Source organism: Heterodontus francisci, chromosome 14 (assembly GCF_036365525.1).
Source record: "Heterodontus francisci isolate sHetFra1 chromosome 14, sHetFra1.hap1, whole genome shotgun sequence".
Lineage (NCBI taxonomy): Eukaryota > Metazoa > Chordata > Chondrichthyes > Heterodontiformes > Heterodontidae > Heterodontus > Heterodontus francisci.
The window spans coordinates 36,970,280-36,988,185 of NC_090384.1; the positions used below are offsets into that span (position 1 = coordinate 36,970,280).

Below are 17,906 nucleotides of genomic sequence, written 5' to 3' on the forward strand. Positions count from 1 at the left end.
TCGATTTGGGTGCTTTCTAAATGGTTGTATTAAAGTTTTGAGATGCTCACATAAATCTGATTCCAGCTACACATCCCATACAGCCAAATGGTATAAATATTCTCTCTCCTAGTAGATAGGGTGGAGAAGTTAACTTATCTGAAGCACAAATTAATCATGTTTGTGTCAGATAAATTTATTGGGGCGGCACAGTGGTGCAGTGGCTAGCACCGCAGCCTCACAGCTCCAGCGACCCAGGTTCAGTTCTGGGTACTGCCTGTGCGGAGTTTGCAAGTTCTCCCTGTGCGGAGTTTGCAAGTTCTCCCCGTGTCTGCGTGGGTTTCCGCCGGGTGCTCCGGTTTCCTCCCACAGCCAAAGACTTGCAGGTTGATAGGTAAACTGGCCATTGTAAATTGCCCCTAGTGTAGATAGGTGGTAGGAGAATGGTGGGGATGTGGTAGAGAATATGGGGTTAATGTAGGATTAGTATAAAATGGATGGCTGTTGATCGGCACAGACTTGGTGGGCCGAAGGGCCTGTTTCAGTGCTGTATCTCTATTAAATAAAAATAAATGAGCGCTACATAATATGCACAAAATACATATATATATTTATACACAGGATGCAATGAATTTTGTTTATGACATGCATTAAAATGGACTAAAAACTCCTCTGTGGGCAGAAACATTGTGCCATGTACTAAACTACACAATACCAGAAGGTCCCAGGTTAGATTCCTAACTTGTTCTTAAGTTAACTGATCTCAGGCAGCGCCAGCAGTTGGGATGCTAAAATTTGGCCTCAGTGGCAAATGAGAGAGGAAAATCACATAGGGTTCATTTTCCTGATTGGTACTCAGTGACACTTCAGGTGAGATGAGGACTGGGCCTTGTTGCAATGGCTTCCAGAAGTAGCCTTCAGACATTCATGGTCTAGGCTTTCTGATAAATGGTCATCTGGGTGAGGCACTTGAGGATTCTTGGCTAATAAATGGAGCCGAGAATCATCATCTTTAGGCGAGGAGAAAATGGAAGAAGATGAAAACGGTTCAAGAACCAAGTCAGGTTAGTTCAGTAAATAAACAAAAGGTTTAATGGTGCATGGGGTTCCTTGTCGGTTTTGATCCTCATGCAGATGGAGGTAATTTGACTACCATTGTGTGATGGAGGTTATGAATATACACACTTTGTAAATTCATTTAAACTAAAATTTCTAAAGGACAAAATACTTTTAATTACAATGAATTACAATTACATCCCTATGAAATAAAAAGATCACACACTGTATAATGCTTTCATAAACTTGACAGATCTAAACCTCATCAGCACTGAATATAGAAAACAATAACCTTCTGCATGACTGAAAAGCATGCCCAGAATTTGAGACCACAGGCAAGATATTCAGCTTAACAAGGAAGTTCTGTTAAAACTGTAAATGCATGCTTGGGTAATGTTTTAAGTGTGTGAATTGTTTATTTAAAACTATAATGGGCAGGGAAATTAATTGATCACACCATCTACCAAATAAATTGTATAAACTATAATACAAATTCATGGATAAAGCTTACCGTATAAAGAAACGCCATATTGTCCAAGTCAGGACTAGTATAAATCCAAGGATCCAGCACTGGATGACGTAGAAAGGAATCGGTAGTGTAAGTGTGTATGGATCGTATTTTAGCACAATTAGAAATTCCGTCACTGTGATGGCTGCTACCAACCAAGCCTGCTGGCCAAGTTTTTTATGGAATTTCCTACACAGAAAGGTGATCAAAAATACACAGGGATGACAATTTGATTGAAGCTCATATTTTGATAAGTTTAGAAAACTGGAAACATGACCATTCATTAGCTTCACAAATCAGTCACGTTACTGTTGTTTTCACTTTTACTCAAAATAAAACTTGGACAGCTTATTCCACTGAAAACTACTTCAAGGATATCCACTGGACCATTACTTTCTCTGTATAACAGCACCCTAACCTTCACTTCTTTTCCCCCTAAAATTTGCAAAGTATTCTCAGTAATGAGACTACCCTGGTTCCCTCTAATCCACCAACAAAACCTTTTTTTTTCTATTTGAAGTAATATTTGCTTTATCTACAACGTATCTGACAAGGCTGCACTGATTTTCTTTAGACTGATCCAGATTTCACAGAAAGCTAATAAAAAAGGGTTAAATCTATGGCTTTACACCAAGCTACAAGCAAGCAACTGTTCCATTCAATCTAGTTAGCATATTTAGCTACATTAAATATTGAGGACATGATTTGAATTTTCTTTGATCTTCTGTAGGAATGAACGTAATTAAAATTTAATTCACAGAGGGCAACAAGCAATGTTCCCTCTAATTTTATGTTGTGCATGGCTTGTTAGTTGCACTGCGCAGTCTCTTTAAGATTGCTACGCAACCATGCACATGGATCTTAAAGGGAACGTTGGTTACACATGCCTGTTTTTTGCACTGCGCAGTACGTTTCAGGTAGCTGCTCGAATGTGCACCCGGCTACCCTCGATTCCTTTTGGGTGGGAATGGGAGAGGACAGAAGGAGTGAGAACAGGATATCACAGTAAACTGAACTCAGCCCATTCACTATCCTGGAACATTTCCAGGAAAGCTACAAGTTGTGAAGGAAGCACACCTAAACTCACTTTTGATGAAAGGTCATCGACCTGAAATGTTAACCCTACTTCTCTCTCCATAGATGCTGCCTGATCTGCTGAGTATTTCTAGCATTTTCTATTTTTATTTCAGATTTCCAGCATCTGCAGTACTTTGCTTTTATAGACTCTCATTCACACTGAGCTTCTGGAAACTGTTCTTCCAGCTTTACTACTGGATAATCCATTGGATATGAATGCTCTTGTGCCATCAGTGACCCTTCACTATCACTACAGGGTGCTTTTTTTAAACTTTAAAGAAAGCTTACATTCTGGCTTCATATAGAATCACAATAATAAGTGAAAGAAACTGCAGAGCTAAAAGGTGGAGGGGAAATGCGGCACAGATTGGCATTTAACTGAAAGTTTAGCTGTGCACCTTGGAACTGTGTCTGGAATGGCAACCAATCCTGAAGTGGATCTACTTAAAGAGGAGCCAATTCGAACCAGTGACTGAACATTTCAACGTAGTAACAGGAATTTGGACTTGAGTTGTTTTGCTACCGTTTCCTGTCTTTTGTTTTATTAAGATGGAATCAGTGAAATAATTTTGGAATGTTTCTGTAGAGTTTACATTTGGTACAGCCGCAATGTCAGGCGATGTGGACATCTTCTAGTAATACTTAAGCTGAACTTGATATTGTCACTGGGTGCAAAGAGCAACATCCAGTCCTTTTTCCAAATATTACAAACTAAGGGGGAAGGCAGGCCCCAAATGTCACATGTAGGTAATGACAAATCTATATCTTTTGGAAAAATTGGTGCATCAATAGTGGAGAAAGAGATTTCTACTGAATAGTTGAAGATATGCAGCATGTTTGAAAGCAACATTGCCACAAGGATTAAACACCAGTGATTAAAGCCTGGCAACCCGACCAAACCAGACTACGTGTCAGGTTCAGGTTGGGTCGGGTCTATATTCTGTGCCTAGCATTCGGGCTCGGGTTGAGTCGGGTCCCAGTTGGCTGCGGTTGGGTTTTGTTTTGTATTGTCCTCTTTTTAATTTACGTTTTGACACGATTTTTTTTCTGTACTCATAACATGCTTGATTTCTTCGGGTCGGGTATGAACAAAAATTGAAGGGCTTGGGCCCGGGTTGGCTGTGATCAGGTCGGGTACTAATTTTATATGCGAGTCAGGCTTTACCAGTGATAGAACTTCCACAGAACAGATACAGTTCAGGGTTTTAGTTTGCCACTTATCCGAATGAACCTAATGACAACTACTCAACCAGTCTTTCCTTTGCAATAGATACTTACAAGTCATCCATGAAGTCATAAATCTCACGCATTGCTACACCTCCTACGTGCACAAAGAAAACTAGACGTAGCAAGACAAGGTAGTGTTCAGGGGGCATCCAGAGGACAAACTTCAAGTAAAATGTATTTAACTCCGCAAGCAAGAACTGCAAAATATAGACAAAGGGGTGCTCAGCTGCTGGGCATGTAACTAAAGTATTGAGCAACAAATGTAAATAGTTAATGGTACTTTTCTTCAAAAACCAAACAATGATAAATGAAACAAAACCATTTTTTCTTTGTTGCTGAAAAAAATTACATATCGTATTTTTTGTATAATAATTCTGAAGGGACAATGTGTATGCTTGGATTAGAAATCTTAAGAATAAAATATACATCTTTCCCATTTTTCTGAAAGCCAACGAACAGACGAACAGAAATGGGTCAAAAGGCTGGGCTTCAAACTAGCACAACTCTGTACTTGTGAAGCATTTCACATCTTTTGGAGGGGAGGTGGTGGTGGGGGGGGGGTGGTGAAGAAGTTTATGTTGGGACAATGTTTTATTGCCTGGGAAGACACGATGACCTCAACTACATTACAGGTGCAAAGATCACACCTCTTTTCTGGTCAATTATAAACCTATATTAACTGGGGAAACCAGCCAGCTAGCCATTGCCTAGCTTCACATGACCACAGATTATCCATTCTCTACAGGTAACACAATTGGAGGGGAAAACATGTCACATTGCCATAACTACTCCACAGTTCATGAAATTTGCAGCAGTGAATAAAGCATTAAACTACTCCCATTTCTAAACAAAAAATACTATATTTTGAAATACCACAAAGTAAAAGTTTAAAAAGAATATTCACATCCAATTGTTAGAAAATATATCCATATACTTACCATGAAAATAATTCCACAAACTGCCAGCCACCTGCGAAGGTTTGAGGCTGGTTTCCATTCAAACTTCACCCAGCTGTATGGCGTAAATTGGAAAGCAATGCGCTTGATTTTCCCTCTGAAGGAGAAGCAGAATCATAGCAAATAAAGATCAAGAATTCACTCACTCTGGCCATCTTGGCCAAATATCTGCTTATATATGGGGAATGGTAGCAAAGTGGTAATGGTACTGCACTAGCAATCCAGACTAATGCTCTGGAGTTATCAGTTCGAAATGGCAGCTGTGGGAATTTAAATTTAATTAATAAATCTGGAATAAAACGTTAGTCTCATTAATAATGATCATCAAACTACTGGATTGTAGTAAAAACCAGTTCACTCATGCCCTTCAGAGGGGGAAAATCCACTGTCCTTAACTGGTCTGGCCCACATGTGACTCCAGTTCCACAGCAATGTGGTTGACTCTTATTTACCCTCCGAAATGGCCTAGCAAGCTACTCAGTTGTATCAAACCACGATAGAACAGTTGAAGAAGAATAAAACCAGATGGCCCATCAGGCATCGACCTAGGCCTGGGAAACGACAAAGGCACACTCTGTCTTGTCAACCTGCCAAGTCCTCCTCACTAACATCTGAGGACCTGTGCCAAAATTGGGGGAACTGTCCCACAGATTAGTCAAGCAATAACTTGACATAGCCATACCCACAGAATCATATCATACAGCCAATGTCCCAGACTACTCCATCACCGACCCTGCGTATAATGCCAGAGGTGGCAGCAGAGTGACATACAGTCAGAAGGGCATGTCCCCAAGAGTCCGCAACATTGACTCCGAACCCTATGACATGTCATGGCATCAGGGCAAAGAAACATGCTGCTGATTACTACCTACCGCCTCCTTCAGCCAATGAACCTGTACTCCTCCAAACTGAATACCACATGGAAGAAGCAAGGGCACAGAATGTACTCTGGTGGGGGGGCTTCAATGTCCATCACCAAGAATGACTCGGTGGCATCACTACTGACCGAGCTCGCCAAGTGCTGAAGGACATATCTGCCAAACTGGGCCTGCGGCAGTTGCGAGACAACCGACAAGAGGGAAAAACCTACTATATTACGCCCTCACCAATCTACCTGTCGCAGATGCATTTGCTCATGACGGTACTGGTAAGAGAGACCACTGCACAGTCCTTGTGGAGACAATGCCCCATCTTCACCCTAAAGGCACCCTCCATCACGTTGTGCAGCTCTACAAACATGCTAAATGGGTAGATTCAGAACAGATCTAGCAGCTCAAAACTGGGCATCCATGAAGCACTATGGGTCAATAGCAGCTGCAGAATTGTATTCAAACTCAATCCTCATGACCCGGCATATCCCTCATTCTATCATTACCATCAAGCCAGGGGACAACCCTGGTTCAATGAGGAGTGTACGAGAGCATGCCAGGAGAAGCACCAGGCATACGTAAAAATGAGGTGCCAAACTGGTGAAGCTGCAATACAGGACAACAAACATGCTAAAAACTGAAAGCAGCATACTATAGACAGAGTTTGGTGATCCTAAAATCGATAGATCAGATCTAAGCTCTGCAGTCCTGTCACATCCAGTCGTGAATGGCGGTGGACAATGAAATAACTAACTGGAGGAGGAGGCTCCAAAAACATCCCCATCTTCAATGACAGCAGGGCCCAGCTTGTCAATGCAAAGGACCAGGCTGAAGAATTTTCAACCATCCTCAGCCAGAAGTGCAGAGTGGATGATCCTTCTTGGCTTCCTCCTGAGGTCCAAACCATCATAGATGCCAGTCTTCAGACAATTTGTTTAATTCCACATGATATCAAGAAACGGCTGAAGGCACTGATGCAACAAAGGCTATGGGCCCTGATAACGCCCTGTTTTAGTACTGAAGATTTGTGCTCCATAATTAGCTGCGCCCTTATTACAGCTACAGCACTGGCATTTACCAGACAATGTGGAAAACTGCCCGAGTATGACCTGTCCACAAAAAGCAGGACAAATCCAATTCGGCCAATTACTGTCCATTCAGTCTACTCTCTCGATCATCAGCAAAGTAATAGAAGGTGTCATCAGTAGTGTTATAAAGCAGCACCTACTCAGCAACAATCTGCTCACCGATGCTCAGATTTGGTTCCACCAGGGCCACTTAGCTCCAGACCTCGTTACATGGACAAAAGGGCTGAATTCCAGAGGTGAGGTGAGAATGAGCGCCCTTAACATCAAGGCAGTACTTGACCGAGTGTGGCACCAAGGAGACCTAGCAAAATTGAAGTCAATGGGAATCAGAGAAAACTTTTCATTGGCCAGAGTCATACCTCGCACAAATGAAGATGGTAGTCATTGTTGAAGACATCACTGCAGGAGTTCCTCAGGGTAGTGTCCTAGGCCCAACCATCTTCAGTTGCTTCATCAATGCCCTCCAGCGTAAGGTCAGAAGTGAGGATGTTCGCTGATGATTGCACAGGGTTCAGTTTCATTCACAACTCTTCAGATACTGAAGCAGTCCATGCCTGCATGCAGCAAGACATGGATAGCACTGTGGCTTGGGGTGATAATTGGCAAGTAACATATGTGCCAGACAATGACCATCTAACCATCACCCCTTGATTTTCAACAGCATTACCATCGCTGAAACGCCCACCATCGAAACCCTAGGAGTTACTATTGACCAGAAACTTAGCTGGACTAGCCATATAAATAAAAGCAAAATACTGCGGATGCTGGAAATCTGAAATAAAAACAAGAAATGCTGGAAATACTCAGCAGGTCTGGCAGCATCTGTGGAAAGAGAAGCAGAGTTAACGTTTCAAGTCGGTGACCCTTCTTCAGGACTGGCAAATATTAGAAATGTCAAAGGCTATAAGCAAGTAAAGTGGGGGTGGGTCAAGAGATAACAAAGGACAAGGTGTAGATAGGACAAGGTCACAGAATAGCTGACCAGAAGGTCACGAAAGGTAATGATGTGTTGAAAGACAAAGCATTAGTACAGATAGAGTGTTAACGGACTGAAAATTGAACAGCAACAAGTACAAACATGAAAAAAAACAGTGGGTAAGCAAACTGAACAAACTATGAAATAAAATAAACACAAAAAAATATATAAAAAAGAAAAAATAACTAAAAATAAAAGTAAAATGGGGGACCCGTCATATAAATACATGTCCTATGGCTTTTTTATGTTGTTAATGTGGCCCTGGAAACATTGTTTAATAACTTGCTACTCCAAATCAAAAACAGAGGCTTGAGATCCCCATTGCTGAATGGGAGGAAATTCACTTTGTGGTTTGTTTTAACTGACAGCTCATGAAACCCAAGTAATTCTCAGTTATTTATGTTTGATAGGAATATTGCATGTCTGTTGTCATTGCATTCCTTCAGAGTAAAATGGTCTCTAAGTAATGTGATGGAAAACTGTGCCCATTACTCAATAAACAAATTACCTGTTATTTTTTTCTCTCTGGCTGTTCAGATGAAGTATTCCCATTGTCTGTATAACACAAAGTTGAATTTTTTTAAAAATACATATGCCTTGTCAGCTTTTAAAAATTGTTCTTGGGATGTGAGCATCACTGGCAAGGCCAGCATTTATTGCCCATTCCTAATTGCTCTTAAGAAGGTGGTGGTGTGCCTACAAGGGCAGGTCAGAGGTTGGGAATTCTGCAACAAGTAACTCACCTCATGACTCCCCAAAGCCTGTTCGCCATCTACGAGTCACAAGTCAGGAGTGTGATGGAGTATTCTCCACTTCCCTGGATGAGTATAGCTCCAACAACCAAGAAGCTTGACACCATCCAAGGCAAAGCAGTTCACTTGATCAGTAACCCCATCCACTACCTTAAACAATCACTCTCTCCGTCACTGACGCAGAGTTGCAGCAGTGTGTACCATTTACAAGATGCACTGCAGCAATTCGCCAAGGTTCCTTCAACAGCACCTTCCAAACCCACAAGCTCTACCATCTAGAAGAGCAAGGGCAACAGATGAATGGGACCACCACCTGCAAGCTCCACTCCAAGTCACACACCATCCTGACTTAGAACTATATCACCATTCACTGACTGTCACTGGGTCAAAATCATTGAATTCCCTACCTAACAGCACTGTGGGTGCATCTACACCACATGGGCTCCAGCGGTCAAGGCAGTGTTTCACCACCACCTTTTTAAGAGCAATTAGGGATAGGCAATAAATGCTGGCCTTGCCAGCGATGCTCACATCCCAAGAACAACTTTTTAAAAACTGACAGACATATGTATTTTAAAAAAATACTTCAACTTTGTGTGTTATACAGACAATGGGAATGCTTCATCTGAACAGCAAGAGAGAAAAAATAACAGGTAATTTGTTTATTGAGTAATGGGTACAGTTTTCCATCACATTACTTACAGAGACCATCTTACTATAAAGGAATTGCAATGACAGTAGACATGCAATATTCCTACTCAAACATAAATAACTGAGAACCACATTTACAACATAAAAAAGCCATAGGACATGTATTTATGTGTTAGAGAGATGCTGTCAAAATCATCTTGGCAAATTGATTCTGTATATATTGTATACCACACTGGGACCTGAAGCTACTTCCATAAAGATTACAACATAACAAGAACTAGGAGGAGTAGGCCATAAGGCCCCTCAAAGCCTGCTCCATCATTTAATAAGATAATGGCTTTTCTTCATCCTCAACTCCACTTTCTCACCTGATCCCCATATATTTTGATTCCTTTAGAGTCCAAAAATCTATTGATCTCAGCCTTGAATATATTCAATGACTGACCATCCACTGCCCCCTGGGGTACAGAATTCCAAAGACTCACAACTCGGTGTGAGGAAATTTCTCATCAGTTCTAAATGGTCAATTCCTTACTCTGAGACTATGAGTCCTAGTTCTAGACTCTCCAGCCAGGGGAAACAGCTTCTCAGCACCCATTCCATCAAGCCCTCAGAATCTTATATGCTTCAACAAGATCACCATTCATTATTCTAAACTCCAGAGTATAGGCTCATTCTACTCAACCTTTCCTCATAGGACAACACTCATCCCAGGAATTAATTTAGTGAACCTCTATTGTACTTCCTCTAAGGCAAGTACATCTTTCCTTAGGTACAGAGATCAAAACTCTACAAAGTGCTCCAGGAGTGGTCTCACCAAAGCCCTGTACAATTGCAGCAAGATTTCCTTAACTCTTGTACTCCAACCCCCTTACAATAATGGCCAACATATAATTTGCCTTCTTACCTGCTTGCTGTACCTGCATATTAACTTTGTGATACATGCACAAGGGCACCCAGGTTTCTCTGAGTACCAACATTTAATAGTTTCTGACCATTTAAAAAATACTGCATTTCTATTTTTACTATTAAAGTGAATAATCACATTACACTCTACCTCCCATTTTCTTGCCCACTCACTTAACCTGTCTAAATTCCTTTGCAGATTCTTCACTTTCTTCTCATAGCTTACTTTCCCACCTAGCTTTGAATAGTCAGCAAACATTACACTCAGTCACTTCATCCAAGTTATTGATATAGATTGTAAATAGTTGAGGCCCCAACACTGATCCATGCAGCACACCCCACTACTAACAGCCTGCCAAACAAAAAAATGACCAATTTACTTCTACCCTGTATTCTGTTCTTTAACCAACCCTCTATGCATAATATATTATCCCCAACCCCACGAGCCCTTATAAAACAACTTTTTACATGGCACCTTATCTGATGTTTTTTGAAAATCCCAATATACTCCTTTATACTCTTCTACATCCTCAAAAAAACTGATAGGTATGTCAAACACAATTTCCCTGTCATACAAACATGTTAACTCTCCCTAATCACATTACCATTTTCTAAGTGCCCTGTTACCACTTTTTTAATAATGGATTCCAGCATTTTCCAGATAAGTGATGTCAGGCTAAATGGCCTGCAAATCCATTTTCTCTGTTCCTCCTTTCTTGAATAGCGGTGTTACATTTGCTACCTTCCAATTCACTGGGACTGTTCCGGGATTTTGGAGGATCACAACCAGTGCATCCACTACCTCTGCAGCCACCCATTTTGAACCCTATAACCCAAGGCAGTCAGGTCCATGGGATTTGTTGGCTTTCAGTCTCAATAATTTCTCCCATACTATTTCTTTACTAATATTAATTACTTTAAGTTCCTCACTCTCATTAGACCCTTGGTTCCCCACTATTACTGGTGTTTTTTGTGTCTTCGACTGTACAGACACAAACTTTGTTTAATCTTTCTGCCATTTCCTTACTCCCCATTATAATTTCTCTTGCCTCTGTCTCTAAGGGACGCACATTTACTGTGAATACGCTCTTCCTTTTTATATACTTGTAGAAGCTCTTACAATATGTTTTTATATTTCTGGTTAGTTTATTCTCATTCTCTACTTTTTCCCCTCTATTACATTTTTGGTCATCCTTTACTGTCACCTAAAACTTAGCCAATGTTCAAATTTACCACTCTTGGCAATATCATAAGCCTCTTTCTTTAATCTAACACTATTCTTAACCTCTTTAGTTAGCACTCTTTTTTTGTGGAGTTTTTAATTTCAGTTAAATTAAGTTCAATACACTTTTCGACTTAAATACGTCACTTTCAAACTCATTGCGAAATTCTATCATATTATCACTCTTTCCCAGAGGATCTCTTCCTATGAGATTTCTAATTAACCCTGACTCATTACTCAAAACAAGATCTAAAATAGCCCCTTCCCTGGTTGGTTCCATGATGTATTGTTCTAGGAGTAGAATTTCTTAGTGACTTGAATCCTGTTGCTGCTGAAATTGGTGATTAATGCACTGAATTCTTGCTAAATCCAGTACTTCTTAATACTTCAAATGTTGTGACCCATCACATGATGTGTACACATGGGTGCACAATGATGGCAACTTTTCAGCTATCGATCTGGGTACCAACTATGAACACTGGACTGTAGCCTTCTACAGTACACATTCTGTCCCATACTCTTGGGTAACTTGGAGCAGGTCACCTGCATTTCTTAAACACATTTTTGTGCTCAAAACTAGGGATGTCAGTGCTGGGCGATAAAACTCTTTCCCATTTCAGACACCCAGCACCAGCATCAGGCATTCTTAGGTTGCAATAGCACTGCCAGAAACAGAGGCAACCTCTCTACTCTGCCAATATTTCTCACACCCAAACTCAAAGTACTCAATTATTAAACCAGTGTGATTTTCTTTCTCCCCTCCCCGCACCCTCCAAACCACATTTCCCACACCAGTCATTCTGTGGCTAAGGCAATAGTTTGCAGGGTTACCTGGAACTGAATGAGAATGAGATCCCACAGTGGGATCTATCCTTCTAGATCCAATTAGTTAAGCTAGTTGGCTAGTTAATCAAGAATGCCTTGGAGTATAACCAACATAGAACATAGAACATAGAACATAGAAAAATACAGCACAGAACAGGCCCTTCGGCCCACGACGTTGTGCCGATCCTTTGTCCTCTGTCAAGGACAATTTAATCTATACCCCATCATTCTCCTTTATCCATATACCTATCTAAAAGCCGTTTGAAAGTCCCTAAAGTTTCTGACTCAACAACTTCCCCAGGCAAGGCATTCCATGCCCCGACCACTCTCTGGGTAAAGAACCTTCCCCTGACATCCCCCTTATATCTCCCACCCTTCACCTTAAATTTATGACCCCTTGTAACGCTTTGCTCCACCCGGGGAAAAAGTTTCTGACTGTCTACCCTATCTATTCCCCTGATCATCTTATAAACCTCTATCATGTCACCCCTCATCCTTCTCCTTTCTAATGAGAAGAGGCCTAGAATGTTCAGCCTTTCCTCGTAAGACTTATTCTCCATTCCAGGCAACATCCTGGTAAATCTCCTCTGCACCCTCTCCAAGGCTTCCACATCCTTCCTAAAATGAGGCGACCAGAACTGCACACAGTACTCCAAATGAGGCCTTACCAAGGTCCTGTACAGCTGCATCATCACCTCACGGCTCTTAAATTCAATCCCTCTGCTAATGAACGCTAACACCCCATATGCCTTCTTCACAGCCCTATCCACTTGAGTTGCAACTTTCAACGATCTATGCACATAGACCCCAAGGTCTCTCTGCTCCTCCACATGCCCAAGAACCCTACCGTTAACCCAGTATTTTGCATTCGTGTTTGTCCTTCCAAAATGGACGACCTCACACTTTTCAGGGTTAAACTCCATCTGCCACTTTTCAGCCCAGCACTGCAACCTATCCAAGTCCCTTTGCAGACGACAATAGCCCTCCTCGGTATCCACAACTCCACCAACCTTTGTATCATCTGCAAATTTACTGACCCACCCTTCGACTTCCTCATCCAAGTCGTTAATAAAAATCACAAACAGGAGAGGACCCAGAACTGATCCCTGCGGCACGCCACTGGTAACTGGGCTCCAGGCTGAGTATTTACCATCTAAGACCACTCTCTGCCTTCTATCAGTTAGCCAATTCTTAATCCAACTGGCCACATTCCCCACTATCCCATGCCTCCTGACTTTCTCCATAAGTCTACCATGGGGGACCTTATCAAATGCCTTACTAAAATCTCTCTTGTCAACCACGGTTCCCTCACATGACCATCCCTTCCCTGTCTGACAGGGACATGCTTATCAATGGCCCCTACTATCTGCTCCTTGAAAAAGTTCCACATTTCGACCGTGCCCTTCCCTGCCAGCATATGCTCCCAACTTATGCTCCTCAGTTCCTGCCTGACAGCATCATATCTACCCTTCCCCCAATTGTAAACCTTGCCCTGTTGCACATACCTATCCCTCTCCATTACCACAGTGAATGCTACAGAATTGTGATCACTATCTCCAAAGTGCTCGCCCACCAACAGCTCTATCACTTGCCCTGGTTCATTACCTAGTACCAAATCCAATATTGCCTCCCCTCTGGTCGGGCAGTCTACATACTGAGTCAGAAAAGCTTCCTGGACATACTGCACAAACACTACCCCATCCAAACTATTCGATCTAAAGAGTTGCCAATCAATATTTGGGAAGTTGAAATCCCCCATAATTACTACCCTGTGACTTCTGCTCCTTTCCAAAATCTGTTTCCCAATCTGCTCTTCCACCTCCCTGCTGCTATTGGGGGGCCTATAGAAAACTCCCATCAAGGTGACTGCTCCTTTCCTGTTCCTGACCTCAACCCACAGTGCCTCAGTCGGCAGATCCTCCTCGAAAATTCTTTCAGCAGTTGTTACACTATTTCTAACTAACAATGCCACCCCCCCACCTCTTTTACCACCATTCCTAATCTTATGAAAACATCTATAACCAGGTACCTCCAAAAACCATTCCTCCCCCTCACCTATCCACGTTTCAGTGATGGCCACAACATCGTAGTCCCAAGTGCCCATCCACGCCTTCAATTCACTCACCTTATTCCTGATGCTTCTTGCGTTGAAGTATACGCACTTTAACCCTTCTCCGTGCCCATCTGTCCTCTGTGACAGTGCTACCTTCCCCAATACCTCACTACACTCTTTGTCTTTCTGAGTGGACCCACTGGTCCCTGGATTACAAGTCCGGTTCCCATCCCCCTCCCAAACTAGATTAAACCCTCCCGAACAGTACTAGCAAACCTCCCTCCCAGGATATTGGTGCCCCTCTGGTTCAGATGCAGCCCGTCCTGTTTGAACAGGTCCCATCTTCCCCAGAATGCAGTCCAATTATCCATCATTCAAAACAGATATATTCTCATTTATCAGATTGCTGTTGTGGGATTTTACTGTGCACTAATTGGCTGCCACGTTTCCTACATTTCAACAATGATTACACTTCAAAGGTAGTTAATTGTCTAGAAAGTGCTTTGGCACTTCTCAAAACCATGAAAGGCACTGTATAAATGCAAGTCAATCTTTCTTTTACAGAAGATCTGCTGGCTCACTTAGGATAACCAAGTTTGCCATCAAAAAGCACAAAGGTTCTACAGCACCGGTTTCCCATTCTGCAGCTTAATCATATTAGGCACCAAATACTGGACGTATGAATATGTTCCCATACACTGCCTCCCAGTCACACCATTCCAGGTTTCAGTTTCCTCATCAGCTATATGATGGGTACCTACCTTCAGCGTGCTGGAAGGACCAACACACGACAGCTTAAAATATTCCATCTATCTTGATGCACATGCCAGTCTCCTATGCTACACGCCATGCTTACTCATCACTAACTGCTTCATCTAGGCAAATCTGAGGGTACTGGCAAATATACACAAGACTGACACACCTTTCAAAGTATTTTGTGCCAGGCTGGTGCAGGCCAGAGCCTTCCCTTCTTCCCAGAATCAGTTTCCGTTTGTCACAAATCAACCTCATAGCTTGATCCGCTACCCACACATTGGCAACAGGCAGCCCTTCTGTTGCATTCCTACAGTTTGAGCAATGAAGAGCTGTTCAGACGTCTTACCTGTCACAAACCATTACTGAAGACAAGAAAGATCGAGAGTCTCCAACACAGTGGGAAGACATGCACCTGAGATGAAGTCAACATTCACCAGGACCTCCAAGTAACAATATGAATCAATAATTAGGACAAATGCTCCCTGCATCTTCTAATCAATATCTTCAATATTCCCTGACGCCATACCACCATATTAGGGCTCCCACCAACTCATCCATTGTTTTAAAACATGGTTCAGATGTTGAGTAGACCTCTCTGTACCTTCAAATGAGGCAACCAACACAATGTCTGTAAAAAAAAAATGCTGTAATTCTTAGAAATGGCACACTCTTATGAAGATATCATTGCTGAAGATACTGAATAAGATACTGCTAGTGGAAATATTGCCTCACCATTCTTTCTAGAGAGATAGATTCAATAGTCCTGCATCTACCCTACACTTCCAGATAAAATCCAAGATAGGGCCACATACTCCTATAGCTTCCAGCTCATTCCAAGGACTGTAACAAGCACTAGGTCAAAAAGTCAATGAAACCATGCAACAGCCTTAAAATATTGCATAATCTCATTTAAAATCACAACGCTCTGTAAAAACTCCCAACAAGAGTGAAATCCAAACCATACCTTTGATTGTTCTGCAGGTCTTCAAAACATCTATATGAATGCGAAAACAAGAGCCATCTTAACAGTCACTGATTTAATGAGAGTCTTAGAGGTAGCTTTTGGGTTTGTGAACTCCCTTCCCATGGATAGAAACCACTCTGCGAGATCATGTCACAACAGGCATGCACAATGCAATCAATTACACTGTCCTGGATTTTAAGATACTCAATTTTCCGCAACAAAAACCCCAAAATGCAACAATAGCAAGACGCACACAACTTCAAAATGAATCTCTGAGCTGTATGGAATAATGAACAAACCTGCTTCTAAATTAGTAAAGATGTTCCAGTCACAAAAAAGTGAATGAGAAGGAAAGTTTTAAAACTTTAAATATTTGCTTATTCCCCATTTCAAATAAAATCCAGTCCACACAAAAAAAGGTTCAACGTGTATAACACTCCAGCACAAAGGATCAGTTCCAAAATCCAATGTATCACAATAGGAAGCCAAACAAAACACATGTTTTTAATGTATCATGGATACACTAACAGCTCTCCTCTGGCATTGTTCACAGTAAATCAGATTAGACATTTTCACACCATGCAATGAACAATGTTATTCTGCTACATTGGATCTGTGCCTTTTAAGGGCAGCACAATTTAATTTTAGGCAAATGCAAGCTCAGGTCAATCAAACTGGCATCACCGACCTTTGAGTATTCTGAAAAGGATGCCAGTCTTACAGTGGGCATATTTCTGCCAACCTTCCTCATGAGGCCATGGATTAAGCAGTTGAGGAGTAAACCTGGCATGTGGACAGGAACTTTGGAAATTGTAAAGTTTTTCAGCTTCAGGCCAGAAGCACTCAGCATTAAATAACTGGCGTTCTCTCCCCCGCCTCTTTTTCTGTTCACCTAACATTAGATTACGTCACAAGATCAGTAGAAATTTGAAATGCTGGATTAGGAATTAGCTCCAATCCCACAATCAAAAAGTTGCAGTTAACGAGTGTAGTTTATCTTGGAGACAGGTGGTGTTTCCTAGTGATTGGTCCTAGGCCGTTAAACTACACAGTCCCTTATTAATGACCTGGAGAGCAGTGTTGGAAGCATGGTAAACAAGCTGATGATCAACACCAAAATCTGTGCAAGGATTAAGACAGTAGTGGATGGCAATGAAATCCAAAAAGACTCAGATGTGCTACAGGAGTAGATCACATATTGGCTAATGGCATTTCATTTAGAGAAATGGCAACATGCATGATGATAGTGCCAATACAGAAAACAGTTTCACTTGCAAGGAATAATAGAAAAAGAGTTCTTCATGCAATTGCGTACAGATCACTAAAGACTCAATGACCATATACAGAAACTGTAGCTGAAGCTAACAGGGTACTGGGTTGTACTAACAATACCATTTTGACACTATACAGGTCACTGGTCAGACCGTATATAGAGTACTTTGCCCACTTTTAGTTCCCCCCCCACCCCATAAAGTGGGTAATAGAGGTCTTGAACAGGGTCTAAGCAGATACAAGAATGATTCTTAGCTTAAAGAACCTCACCATACTCGGGTAGGCTCAGGGACCTTGGTCTATTTATTTTACAGCAGTGTAAACTTAGAGGTAGCCTGATTGGAGTCAATAAAATAATTAAAGGACTCAGTAGATTACTATACTTTATCTTATATCTTATCTTGTGTGCTTTAACAGATTGTGGATCGTGGACATTGGTTCGAATTATTTAAGTGTCGGATAGACTGAATGTTAGGCAGTAGTTCTTTTCCCAGAAAAAACAGCCTCTGGAATACACTCCCGGCTAGTGTGGTGTGTGCTGATTCTCTGTGTGTCTTCAAGAGGGAGCTAGACCGGTTCCTGACTAGGGCAGAGATAACATCATATAGAAGATAAGATAAAGATGATAAAAAGGTGCAGAGCACAGCAGAGATAAAAAGCAGCGGTGTGGGAAAGAGAGAAAAGAGAGAGAGAGACAGAGACAGAGAGAGAGAGAGACAGAGAGAGAGAGAGACAGAGAGAGGGAGAGACAGAGAGAGAGAGAGACAGA

General features: G+C 41.7%; 1 protein-coding gene across 1 annotated transcript in view; it reads right to left on the reverse strand.

Moving 5' to 3' along the window:
- Positions 1–17,906, reverse strand: part of ptdss2 (phosphatidylserine synthase 2) — a 146,034-nt gene that overhangs the window by 18,824 nt on the left and 109,304 nt on the right. Inside the window, exons 9-11 of the mRNA XM_068045989.1 lie at positions 4,786–4,900; positions 3,899–4,044; positions 1,547–1,732 (exon numbers count right to left, since the gene is read on the reverse strand). Coding sequence (XP_067902090.1) covers positions 1,547–1,732; positions 3,899–4,044; positions 4,786–4,900 — 447 coding nt within the window. The remainder of the gene's footprint in view (positions 1–1,546; positions 1,733–3,898; positions 4,045–4,785; positions 4,901–17,906) is intronic.